Source organism: the organism of the source record quoted next, unplaced genomic scaffold (genome assembly GCF_019419815.1).
Source record: "Pyrus x bretschneideri cultivar Hongxiangsu unplaced genomic scaffold, Pyrus_bretschneideri_v1 Contig54, whole genome shotgun sequence".
Classification (NCBI taxonomy): domain Eukaryota; kingdom Viridiplantae; phylum Streptophyta; class Magnoliopsida; order Rosales; family Rosaceae; genus Pyrus; species Pyrus x bretschneideri.
In genome coordinates, this window is record NW_025999792.1 from 2,202,754 (window position 1) to 2,216,792 (window position 14,039).

The following is a 14,039-nucleotide window of genomic DNA, read 5'->3' on the forward strand; positions in this document are numbered from 1 at the left end:
AGTGATATGGAAAATGTGAATAAATTTAAACCTAAAGTGCTTAAAGACAAGAGTGTACTGTGAGCCGGAATAAACCCATTTCACACGCGACATCAAAGCACAAGTAAAGTATAGTAGTGTAGGTAAGGATCATACCCTCAGAGGTAGCCACCTACAGTGAGATTCGCCAAGAATCCTTGTCGATACGAACTTTTAGCAGCTAAAACCTGGAAGGGGGAAAAACAAGGGTGAGTGGGCTGAAAATAAAGTTTTAATAAAAACCTTTTGAAAACGTTATAATCCCTCACTGTAAAACCCATATAATTTCCCAGAAAATAATAATACATACGTATATAGAAATCAGGCTTAAGAGGAATGAAAACCAAAGTATGTGCCATGTCAAGTATCTCAATAATAAATATGTAAGCCAGGTGCTGTGAATCAATATAAAATGATATGTCAGCCGGAGTCACTTAACGTGACATGTACGGCTGAACCTATAACTCATTAACCAATTCATGCACACAAGTCGGAACCACCTAATGTGGTCTGTATGACAGGGCTGGGTGTAAATAAGTATGCTCAAGTGCTACGATCACGTGAAGGCTGTGCGAATAATTGCGGGTCACCTACGAGTCGGAACCACCTAATGTGATTTGTATGATAGGGTTGTGCACAAAACTTGGATCCAAGGTGAGTGTGCGGTGTGGAATGTAAACATCATGTGAAGGACTATGCCCTGGCCACGGGTGGGAGCACTAACACGGGGGTGCAGGATAATGAGCTCTACATGCCTCTACGTATAACCATAACCAATGCAACCACTAACATCATACAGTACTCACCTGAAACTTACCTGGCCTCCACAGTGTTATACAATAGTATGCATATAATAAAATGAAATGCAAGCATGACATGGCATTTAAAAGAATACACTCGTTTCAAAACAGTTGCTGGGAAAATGTAAAGAATATATACATGTGTGTGTGTGTGTGTCTGTATATATATATATATATATATATATGTATATATATAAAACCAAAAGCCCACTCACCTGGAGTCCGCGCTACAACTCCCTAGCACAAACATCGAGGCGTCACGAAAAATCGGCCCCTAGAATAATTATCAAACCACATCTCGGAATCCTTATCAATAGAACACGTAACTTACATAAAACACATCCTCAAGGACATTCTAGAATGATTTGAGACCCATTGACCAAAAGTCAACCGTCGGTCAAAGATCAACTGTAGGGTCTACAACCCTACGTAACTCGATCTGGAAGATCCGCATCTCAGATTTCCGATCCGTAACTTCCAAATATCCACATTATGCTTCTAAAACATCATACTAAAAAGTTTCATTACGATCCTGGGTTGGATCTCCGCCAATTACAATTTCAAGTGGCGGTTAACGTTTTATTTCTTGCTATCAATGTTGCAAAAATATCGAGATAAAAACCGTTGTTTTGAAAGTACCTGATTGCGTGATGATATGGATGAATTGGTTTGATGCAGAATAATTATGAACTTCAGGTTCACATATTCCTACAGGCAAACACAAATATATATGCAAACAAATATGCAACAAGAATATGCAAAAATATAAAATTTAGGTTTACAATTATAATTGAATTTTAATTATTTGGACTTCGGGCCAAATTAAAGTGTGGGTGAAAAAATATAAAACCCATTGGACCTAAAGTAATTAGGCGAATAAAACTCGGGCCCAAAAGAAAAATAAACTCACAGGTGGCTTAAAAAATTGGTCTGTACTACCTAGGCCCAAAAATTGGGCTAGTAGTCTCGGTGTAGGCTGCAGGCCTATGGGCAGAACATGGCAAGGGGTTGGGTTGTTGCAGGCAAGCCCCAAGGTTTGTGAAAAAAACATTTTCATACGGGCCGCTTCAGGGGAGCCCAAAAAAAATATTTGTTCGCTTTTTTGTTTGTTTTTTTCTTTTTTCCTTTTTTTCCGTACGGGCTGAGTAGATCAAATGCAACAGCAAGTCTAATGGGCGCTATGTGATGCAGGCCGAGGAACTGAAGCCTACTAGGGCTTGGGTCAAACAGAACCAAGACACCTCAGCGGCGTTGGGTGTTAGAATTAAACTGAGAGGGGAGCGTTGGGGTCGTTTCAGGTGACTATCCTCAGGATCTATGGCACAAAAATCACGGGGGTCTAACTGGGGACACAAATATGAATGGAGATTGGAGAAATATCAACGTGCTATCAAAACCCTAGAAAACGAATTGGGATTTCAGAGAAATTCCGATGAGATTCAAGAGAATCTTTGGCCATAGGACACTGTGGACGATCTGCAGGTCGTCAAGGAGGCTAGGCATAGTGATTGAGTGGTGGTGACACCTGCTGGGTGTTAGGGTTAAGGTTTTGGGCTTGGAGTAGAAGCTCCAGCAGTGTTCTTTGGCTTGGGGGCCCATCGACAGGGATGGGTGATGGCACGGGTGCAAATGAACCCTAGGTTTCCCGATTTGTTTTTTTGTTTTTTTTTTGTTTTTCAATTCAATTCAATTATATGCATATGTAATTCAAATCAACGTAAATTCAATTCAATTTAATAATATGCATATGCAAAAATATTTTATTCAATTCATGCCAAATATCAAATTCACATAATTCAACAATTATGATTATGAGGCATACACAATTTATGTAGAATTTAAAATTTGTAAAACGTAAAGTTGGGTCATGCATCATGGTGAATGTATATGCTATCCGGGTTGCAAAAATATCGAAATTAAAATCGTTGTTTTGAAAGTACCTGATTGCGTGATGATATGGATGAACTGGTTTGATTCAGAAAAAAATTCTCTAACGTCAGATTCCTAAACGCAGCCGTAGGAGCGTGCTGATAACATGTTGTGGTCTATTTTATCTGACAAGGAGAGAGAGGGCCGGCGGCTAGGCGAAGAGAGAGATGTATTTGTAGAATTGTAGGGGAATGTGTGTGTTGTTATCCATCCTACATTGTGCCTTTATTTATAGAGAGATGTGTATTTGTAGAATTGTAGGGGAATGTGTGTGTTGTTATCCCTCCTACATTGTGCCTTTATTTATAGTAGTAAACGAGAAAAGATATTCCTTCTTATCCAAGGAATACAAAATACAATAGGAAATGATAATAGAATCAAATTTAATATGGAATTTACATAATTATACTTACACTTGAAATGTTTACAAGAGACAAAAAAAGCACGTAAGCCAAACTACATCCGGTGACGTCATTTTAATGGATATCTTTTTCGGCCGGTAATTAAACTGATTCTATATTCCGTTTTCGTCTTCCATCGTACGGTCACGATTTTGTACTGCATTTGCCTTCCCACAATCCTAGGCATAAAACCGAGACCGAAAAGTGTAACCCAACTTCCAGACCTTCTTCTGACCAATAGGGACTAGCCACGTGTCAGAAACCTCTGAATATAGCGTCCGCATTGGCGAAACGACACGACTCGAAAAGTCTGTTACCGTGGTCCAAAAGACACTGGATAACTGACACTCTCGTGCCACAGAGTCGCCAGAGTAGACTTAATAGAGACTGCCCCTGCCATTATTTCGGGATCCTGATTTTCTCGCTCTCTCTCCAAACAGAAATCTACTTTCTCTCACTTTCTCGCGCGTTTTCTCGGAAAATTTTGAGAATCCCAATCGAAATTCTACAGCCTCTCGAGAGTAGCTCAGCTCTCTCTGTCACTTCAAATTTCAGCTGAAAACCGAAGTATTAGGGTTTGCATTTGATTATTTTTGGGGATTTGAATTCAGAGTTTGTGAGTTTTGTGGATTATTATGTGTTTGTAGCTGTTGTGGATTTGTGATTGTGATTATTTGTTGTGAATTTTGTGTATTTTGGCCTTTTTATGTGTGCTGCAGATCCAAAAATTAGGGTTTGGGATAAAATGCACACTAGACTCATGGAAAGGACCAACTCTATGAGAGGGAAGAGGCCAATGGAAGGGGGAGAGGAGGAGCAGGCTGAGCGAAAGCGTCCTGCTCTTGCTAGGTAATGGATTTCATCTGGTTTAATTTCTATTGATTATGTTAATTACCTTGGTTTGTTTGCTAATTTGAATAATTAGACGTGTAATTTGTGAATTGCGAAAAATCCCTTTTGTTTGAGCCGATGTGGCTATACTTGTACTGATGCTCAATTTGAGCAGAGCAATGTGTTTCTTTGACTAGTAAATTTGGATATGCATTTGAAATGACTGAAAGTGCTTTTTGTGAAACTGTTTTTTGTTGCAAAATAACTTTCATCAAAAGCGCTTTGAGTAATTTTAAATCACTTTCAAACACTAGTTGCTGATTAGAAGTGGTTTAAACGCTAAGTAAACCTCACCGGCTTCAAAGTAGATAAAGAGTAACATTTGCTTATGACTCAAGCTTACTTAATGACCATAGCACATCACCACCACCAACCATGTTGTTCTTATCGGATGAGATATTTGAATTGAGAATAATTTATGGTGCATTGTTTTGTATGTCTTTGAGTACGTTGTTACCCTTTTGTGATTGGGGAATAAAAACTTTTGAGTTTCTGTATGGATCGACTTGACACTTGAATGAATTGTTGTGTCCAAAGCTTCAATATATTTTCTATTTGTGCTTAATGTTCCATTGAATATGTTTTTGCAGTGTAATTATAGAAGCTCTCAAGGTGGACAGTCTGCAGAAGCTATGCTCGTCATTGGAACCCGTTCTTCGCAGAGTTGTAAGTTGTTCTAATAACTTTCATATGTGACGTGTTTATCCCTCCTTTTTGATAGAATTAATAGTTACAGTTACTGGTAATCCAATGTCTATATTTGGGCTAATAAAGTTGAACAAATCAAAAGATAGTTTAAACCGTACTCTTGTTCCACACAGGTGAGCTTGAAACAATGATTAACATACTCAATGAAGAGTTTGTTATATCTTGATGCTTGTTGAATAGTTGATACTTTTTTGTGCTTTTGTGTTTTGACGTCTGGACTATTTTATCCATTAACTGAGTTGGATAAACATCTAGTTTCTTGTTTGTTGAAGGAAATGATAGCCTGGATATTGTTATTTGTTTATGTGGATAATTTGTGCTGAAGTTCTTCCCTGAATTCACTTTCTGTGGGTCACTCCGCTAATACCACCCAAATTTTAAAACTATAGATTTAAATGTGAGCGAGAATTTTTCAGGGTATGTAACTTAGTTTTTTTTTTTTTTATATTGATATATAGTGGTGGAAGCTAAATTTGTTTAGTGGTTGGTTAAGTGTTCTTGACACTTGATGTAGTGATTAATCTTCTGAGCTGAAATTATATTTAGGCCGACGTTGTATGTCCTTAAAGTCATTTCATTAAAAAACTTTTAGTTCAAATGACAGCACGTAATTTAAATCAAATATTAAGCTTTATGTTGCGTACTTCAAGTTTGTCTTCGTTTAATGTTGGCACCATGTATAAAACAAAGAAAATTTTGGAATATCTGAACTCCTATAGTTTGGGATGATTCTTGTGCTATCTATATGAAGGATAGATTCTTTCTTATGACTGAACTATTTGTCTACCACATGACACGATATACTGAAGTTATGGTAAAAAAACATTTCTATTGTGATTTTCTGTCTATGATCTTTATCTGTAGCCCTTATTCTTGTTTTTCCCTTTACTCGTTAATAGGTAAGCGAAGAAGTGGAGCGTGCTTTGGCTAAGTTAGGCCCTGCGAGAGTTAATGGAAGGTGAAAAGAATTATTTATGATATTTTTTAATGAACGGAATAATTTTCTTTATTGTATATGTTGTGGGTGTCTAGTGATTCTCTCTCTCTCTCTCTCTCTCTCTCTCTCTCTCTCTCTCTCTCTCTCTCTCTCCCTCCCTCCCTCCCTCTTCCAATTAGAAACCAAATATTTTAAACAGTCCGAAATAATGGGAAGACCTGTAGTCCATCTGATGCCAACCCCACCATATTTAAGAAGCAATGAAACACATCAAGAAAAGAAAAGAGCAGTCATAAACAGAGCTTTTCTTCTAATCACTAAGAAAAATAGGTTTACAGGATTGGTTATCCCTAGTTCTTAAAGCATTTATCTATTTTTCTATAGTAGTTCAGTTGTCTACTTAATTGATTGGTTCTTATTTGTATGAATCATGTGTGGAGATTTGAATGACAATCTAATGCCTTCCTTTCGTAGACCAGTAAGAGGTATTCTCTGAAGTGTTACCTTGTTCTGTCGAGTTTTGCTTACAGCGGTTGACCAATGATGAAGATGTGTATAAGTCTTAAAATTAGTTTACTTGCTACATATTTGTGGTCATATTTTACGTTGGGGAATTGTTCTGGATAAGATATTTGTTGGGTAGGAATTTGTATGCTTCTGTATGATACACAAAACTGTCACAGAGGTTGAAGGCTATTAGATTTACCGAAGATTTCTCATTTTCCATTCCATAAGTATGATGTTCAGAGAACGAGGTTGCTTTTGTTATATGGACTTTTCTAGATTTGTAATCATATATATTAATTCCTGAACAAATATTTATTGGGGAAAAAAATAACAGAAAGGACAGGTGTTTTTTGTGTAAGATCTTTCGTTTTGATGTCCTCTGATATTAGAACTATAACCACCATGAACTGTCTTAGCAAAATAAAAATGTTCAAACCATGACCAATAGTCAACACGTAGTGGTAAAATGGTTTCTGATATTTTACATTTCAGGTCTTCCCCAAAACGAATTGAAGGTCCAAATGGGCAAAACTTGCAACTAGAGTTTAAGTCCAATTTGGCTCTTCCGATATTCACAGGAGGGAAAGTTGAAGGCGAGCAGGGTGCTGCAATTCATATTGTTTTGGTTGATACAAACACTGGCCGAGTTGTAACATCTGGACCTGAATCCTCTGTAAAACTAGATATTGTTGTGCTTGAAGGAGATTTCAACAATGAAGACGATGAAGGCTGGACTCAAGAAGAATTTGATACCCATGTGGTGAAAGAGCGTGAAGGAAAGAGACCTCTATTGACTGGGGACCTGCAAGTGACCCTCAAAGAAGGGGTGGGAACTCTAGGGGATCTGACCTTCACAGATAACTCAAGTTGGATACGAAGCAGGAAGTTCAGACTTGGATTGAAAGTAGCTTCGGGATTTTGTGAAGGCATGCGCATACGCGAAGCTAAAACAGAAGCTTTTACTGTTAAAGATCACAGAGGGGAATGTAGGTTCACGCTGCAGACTATATTAGTTTTTTGTCCTAACTGTGCTAGTGCACTGTTGGTGATTTGCTTTTTCCTTTGATCTTGCCAGTGTACAAGAAACACTACCCACCGGCATTAAATGATGAAGTATGGAGATTGGAGAAGATTGGCAAGGATGGGGCATTCCATAAGAGGTTAAACAAAGCAGGAATATTCACAGTTGAAGAGTTTCTTCAGCTTGTGGTCCGAGATTCTCAAAAATTACGGAATGTAAGTGCAGGACTTTGTTTGAGTTGTAAAAACGCTCGCAAAAACACACATATTTTTGTACCTTGTAGATGTTTATGTTTTGCTCTTGTTTATAGATCCTTGGAAGTGGAATGTCAAACAAGATGTGGGAGGCTCTTTTAGAACATGCAAAGACTTGTGTCTTGAGTGGGAAGCTTTATGTTTATTATACTGAAGATACAAGAAATGTTGGTGTTGTTTTTAACAACATCTATGAGCTGAGTGGCCTCATCACCGGGGAGCAGTTTCACTCTGCTGATGCTCTTTCTGACAGCCAGAAGGTGAATATTACCTTATTTTTTTCTTGGAAATATGGTCTCACTATATTATTACTAGGTGGTCAATCGTTTTGTTCTTTTGGATTACATATTTCAAAATCAAGTTTCCTTGTCTGACAAGGATTTATATTTGACACGTATTTAATACTTTTTTTTTTTTTCCCCGAAGAGTTGAAAATGATATCATCACCAAGGAGCATTAGCAAGAGGGAGATGAATTTTTCTGATAATTCAAGTTTAAAGGATGTGCTTTTTTAAGTGCTATGGTTCTTTGTTCTTCTTGTGATCTTTTGTTATACTCGTAAAAGTATGGAAGTTATGAAGAGGCCCCTGTAACTACAATGTTTTCGAACTAGTTATGTACTTTCTGTTGCTGACTGAAAAATGTTTTTACTTCGAAAATCATGGGCAGTTGAAAGTCCTAGAGTTCTAGATGCTATATTCATTTTTAATCTTTTGTGGTCAATAATTGACAATGGAAAGGTCAAATACAAAAAAAATTGTATAATGCTTATGTTTGTGCAGGTCTACGTAGATGCGCTGGTGAAGAAAGCATATGACAACTGGGATCAAGTTATTCAGTATGATGGCAAGTCACTTCTAAACTTCAAGCAGAGTAAGAGGCCAGCTGCACCCCGAACTGAATTTCAAATGGGCCCAATCAATTACTCTGAAGCTTCTGATCAACTGCAACTACATCACACATCAAATTCAGTTCACTCAGAGCAGCCTCCATTGGATCCAGCCCTACCAATTGGAGGTAAGCATTGCGCCTGCATGAGCATTGAACCTTTGGTTTTTTGGTGGGGAGAGGGAGTAATCCCATCCACTCATGGTTGACCTCATAAAATTCATTTGTGGAAGTAATTATTCAGTCAGAAAAAGAGTAAGTAATCAATAAAGATAAGATAAGCTAAAACAGTGAAGGTGTTAAGTGTCCTTTGCTTGTGTGGAATATAACTTTAGGCAAAATATGAAAGTGTAGGATTTATAAATAGTGCTACACTGACTATATTTACAGAACAGAACCTGGAAAATCCTGAAGATATGGGATGTCAAATCCTCCAAAAATGAGCACAAAATTCATTACACTTGCCTGACTACTCATCAGCAACTTGGGTAGTTCACTTTGGTCACTAAAATATGATTTAGTGATATATAGGACAACCTTTATTATTTCTCAACTATGATTTAGGATCTACAGCTACTTTTAAAATTTGTTAACTTTATACATAGTATTCTTACAAACACCTTAGCGGATCAAAGCTGTAGAGTTTTAGAAGTGCCAGTCTATATAACTACGTAAAACTTGTATGTCTATGACCCATATCAGTGGAGTTATAATTTATGTTACAAAACCGAGCCTAAGCTCGTAATAAAAAATGCCATTGGAATGTAAGTGAACTTTTTGGTCGCACACTTACGACATATATTCTTTACACTTGTTGAGTTTTTATGGAATGCCTTGCACTTAATTTTTCCCTAAAGTGGAGCATCTGTTGTTTTCTGTCATGAAACCTTTCCTTCCTTCCTTTGCTATTCAAATTGTCCATACGTAGTAGCTGCCAAGGCTGACACAGCCACACACAGCCACACCCACCCACACAATCCTACCCCCCTGCCGCACATGCACACCCACACATGGGCACATGCGCTATTCAAATTGTCCATAAGTAATAGCTGCTAAGGCTGACACACACGTGCTTTCCTTCCGTTGCTATTCAAATTGTCCATACGTAATAGCTGCTAAGGCTGACACACCCGCCTGCGCCCACAACACACACCACACCACCCCACTGCACACACACGCACGTGTATGCACACAATGCATGTATTGACATATCGCACCATCACATGAAGACGATAGCCAGTCACGTGTATGCCCACAATGCATGTATTGACGTATGCCGCCGTCACATGAAGACGATAGCTGGATAGGGTCCTTATTATGATTATATTTTGGCTTATTTTTTTTATTATGGTCCTCATCAGGGTATAATGACAGTCTATCAACAAGATACTTGACCCAGCCACTTGTAAATTCCAATTCTCATACCCAGTTTGATGGCGCTGAATTTGCACTGGATGACCAACTGGTCAGCAATTCTCATCAGGTACAAAGCACAAGAAATGACCACAATGCTGTTGGTTTGGCTCGTGGTCCTCCACAATCATCTACATCAGGATTTCAGACTATCAATCCTGCTCAGACATCCACTCTTAATCCTATAGATGACTGGACAACCAACCGAGATTTCTTTTCAGAGGAAGAGATTCGCATTAGGAGTCATGAGATGCTCGAAAATGAGGATATGCAGCACTTGCTTAGAATCTTTAGTATGGGAGGAGGCCATGGCTCCATTGATGTGCCCGATGATGGGTTTTCATTCCCCTCATATATGCCCTCACCAATGCCCAACTTTGAGGAAGATCGCACCCGTCCTGGAAAAGCTGTTGTGGGGTGGCTGAAAATTAAGGCAGCAATGAGATGGGGTTTCTTTGTGAGGAAGAAAGCTGCTGAGAGACGGGCACAGATTGTGGAGATAGAGGATGAATAGAAGCCCATTCAAAGGTAATACAAGGTTCTTGCTGTGATGTCATTGTTCCAAGGATTTTGGGCATTATTCTGCAAGTTAAACTTTTAATCAGTGCCAGCAACAACTTGAGGTTTTAGGACTGATTGAAGATGTCGGTTTTAGAAGTCTTGATAAATGACTGACATCTGTGGATATCTGTTGGATGGCAATGAATCTGTTCTTGTACAGTTGCCTGTACAGTAAGTCCTCTGTTTATTTTTCTTACTCGTGAAGATTTCTCCCATCACTCTGCGAATGACATAGGGCCCTGGTTCCTAATGGGTAAATTTCGTATTAGCTCGTCTTGTTGACATACTAGGCGGAGCCGGCCACGTATTTTTAGGATGACTATAATCAGTTGTTTTGGTTAAACATTGCAGGCGGGTGCTGGTGGCTAGTGTTCTATATATTTGTGTTAGTTGCTTTTGTAATTTGAATTGACTGGAATTCTTGTACTTGACAGTCATTAGTTGTTTTCACCTAGTCTTGAATTTGAGTTTCCGTGTTTTTAGTACCGAAATCAGCATAACATAGCGAGATCTGGTAACACCATATTAAGTTTCGATTGTGTAAATTGGATGAGGTGGTAACACCAGAATCTAAGGGTTGAAATGTGGAGGCCAAATGGGGTTTGTGAGGACGATTGGATGCAGTTTCTATCAGGGATCATACCGCAGTTAGGCCTCATATATGTCCCAGAAGTCGCGTGACATGAAATTTGTGATGAACCCCAGAAATCTTGTAATTCTACGCAGTCTTTAAGCCTGGATAGCCTGGCTTCGTACACAAATGCCTTGTGGTTTCTATTTTTTTTTTTTTTTTCTGGTTTGGAATGCATTCCGGCTTCGGTTTTACTGACCCTACTTTTTCGGTGGTGTTTGGGTTAAATGGTGGCACAATTTAAGAATGTATTTGGAAGGTTGAAATGCTAGTTGCCTGCCTGCCACTTGGGAGTAGGAGGGAGGAAGGATCATCTTTTGACTGAATGGGACTCAATCACGATTGTTACGAACCGACCGATTTTGCGTTTAGGAGTACTTGTGACAATCGTTCACGCGCACAGACGACTCAGCAATTAATTATGAACCAAACTTTCTTCTATCTTGTTACTTTGATCACATTACCCGCATCAGCAGTGTAATTAACTTTCTTTGTTTACATCTCATGTCTCGTGATTATATAGTTGGTGCGACTGAGGCTGAAAAGATCTGACGATACCCTGAAGCTTTAATTGTGATTACTTCTCATGTCTAGTGATCATAGTTCGATTTAATTTGCGGTGCCAATTTAAGAGATTCACCGAACAAAAATTTTATAGTGCTTCACAGTATATTCTTGGGTTAAAATCTCTTCATCGAGTCCACCAATTAATATTGATACGCCTGACATGTCGAACAGGCCGCAGGGATCCAGCCCAATTTTTGCCTCAACTTTTCCATATTGCCAAACACAAACGAAATGAAAAGAAATAGGGAATCTTGGTTTGCAAAAGTTGATTGTCCGAGAAACATGAAGCATAGTGCAACACAGCATAAAATGTGCTGACACATCCCGACCCAAAAGGTCTACTTGGACTTCGAATCGAGTTGTGCTGATTGTCATCAGGAGGGTGACGAAGCCATAAAATGTAGTGATGCGAAAAATGTGAATAAATTTAAACCTAAAAGTGCCTAAATATAAGAGTGCGTTAGTGAGCGGGAATGAACCAATTTCACACTTTATAAGTAAAGTACAGTAGAGTAGATTGAGAATTATACCATCAAAGGTAATCTTCAATGCCTAGATTGCCAAGAATCCTCGTCGATACGAAAGTTCAGCTACTAAAACTTGGAGGGACGAAAAACAAGGGTGAGTGGGCCTAAAAATAAAGTTTAAAAAAAACGTTTTTGAAAACATTATAACCCGTCACTGTAAAACAAGTATAGTTTCCAAAAATATACATACTACGTATAGTATGAAAATACTTACCGTCGCCTGCAAAATCTCAAGATTTCAATATGTCACAAATTCGTAAATAAGAATATAACTTCTAGTAATCACAATATCTCGTAGAAATAAATAAATCACATCGAATGCTCATCGATATATGCTGACACACGAGTTCATGCAGAGGTATTCTAACATAAACAGGACTGGTGTAATAATGATTTACACTTTAGTACTACAATCACATGAAGATTGGTGCTATGCGCAACACATATGAGTCCTAATTGCCTATAGCAATCTAGGATAGGACTGGCACCTACAATGGATCCAAAGTGAGCGTATGGTGCGATGTGCACATACACGTGAAAGATTGGCCCTAGCTCGGACGAGTAGTAACATCGGTGTAGTAACGATGAGCAGATAATGTAAATAAAATTATACAGTGGTAAATTGATAATTCATGTCACCATAATACAGTGGCCATGCTTGCTGGAATGGAAGTGTGCCGGTGATCAGATGTCTCTGCACTTGCTGAGAGAGACAAGCGAAAGAGCTGAGGGAGAAACGGGGAGAGCTAAATAGAGAGAAAGAGTGTGATGACGTGGCGACAAATGAGAGGAGGTCTGGGAAAGTGGAAAGGAGAGGACACGGGAACAAAGAGGAGAGGAGACCCATGTGGGTGGGTCCCACGGACACAGATATCCTATAAGAAAATAATAAAATAGTAAGGGTGAATATCTGAAATAATGAATTTACTAAAATGCCTTTCTACTTCGTAGTTTCATTAAATCTTCATCGTAGCTCCAAATTCAGTTCCGTTTGCGCCAATGTGTTCATACCATTGAGTACTTTGAGAATACGGTAAAATAATAGCTCTTATGTGTCACGAAGTGATGGTCAAAGATAATCAACAATCTCTATTCTAAAGGCATTTTGGTAACTCACACTTTTAAAATTTATAAAATCGTAAAATTAGGGACGGGTTGTTACAATCTACCTACCTTAAAAAATTTCGTCCTTGAAATTTGAAATAACTTGCTTTACATAAAATACTCAAAATAGAAAAAAAATATATATAGAAGAAATCAAGCTAGAGCGGTCGCATAAAAGAGAATGTCATTCCATCGCGATCGGATTGCAATGATTCCTCTTTCATGCCTCCAAACTCATACTTTCCTTCGCCTTCTATACAATACTATAATATAATACTCTTTATAAAAACATAAAGTCGAAAATATTTATATATGTATAATAACATCATGTCAAAGTACATATATATAATAACATAAACTTAAAATAATTGTACTGAAATTAAAACTGAACATAGAATATTTTTCACCTACGCACTTGTTGTCATGTACTCCGAAGATAAGCGTGTAGTATCTTTGGGTCAAGCCCAAACAATAAATAACTAATTAAATAAACAAATACAAATGCTAACGTAGACAACCTATTTGTCCATTTGCTTAATGAATCCAACAAATAAATTATCAATATTACAGTCTATAGCCCTTAATACTAACACATTGTTGTCTCGAAAAGCAAGTAATAAATTCCCAAGGGTGCAATATTACCATCATGTCCCCCATTGGGAAATACACATACATCGTCTGATCAAAGCCTCGATCGTCCTCACGCATTACCCTCTCGGGCAACATCGTTAATAGCACACAATTTCCTAAATTGGAATCTCGATTATTCAAATACCTATTCGTAATACTCCTATGTCAATCATGTGCTATGCATAAAATCTGCAAACACATCTCAAATGGTGTTACCTTCAAAATTGAAAGTGTAACCACAGTTACACACAA

General features: G+C 38.2%; 1 protein-coding gene across 2 annotated transcripts; it reads left to right on the forward strand.

Annotated features, from left to right (window-relative positions):
* Positions 1 to 3,531: 3,531 nt before the first annotated feature.
* On the forward strand, positions 3,532 to 10,289 carry LOC125470901 (calmodulin-binding protein 60 B-like). 2 transcript variants are annotated; one of them, XM_048570663.1, is made up of 9 exons: positions 3,532 to 3,723; positions 3,868 to 3,997; positions 4,630 to 4,705; positions 5,647 to 5,705; positions 6,684 to 7,177; positions 7,267 to 7,427; positions 7,523 to 7,726; positions 8,249 to 8,483; positions 9,716 to 10,289. In XM_048570663.1, the coding sequence occupies exons 2-9, from the start codon at positions 3,894 to 3,896 to the stop codon at positions 10,279 to 10,281; spliced, it is 1,899 nt and encodes a 632-aa protein (XP_048426620.1). In that variant the 5' UTR covers positions 3,532 to 3,723; positions 3,868 to 3,893; the 3' UTR covers positions 10,282 to 10,289. The 2 variants fall into 2 exon arrangements, with proteins under 2 accessions (XP_048426620.1, XP_048426619.1); XM_048570662.1 differs by having other exon boundaries at positions 3,533 to 3,764.
* Positions 10,290 to 14,039: the final 3,750 nt, after the last annotated feature.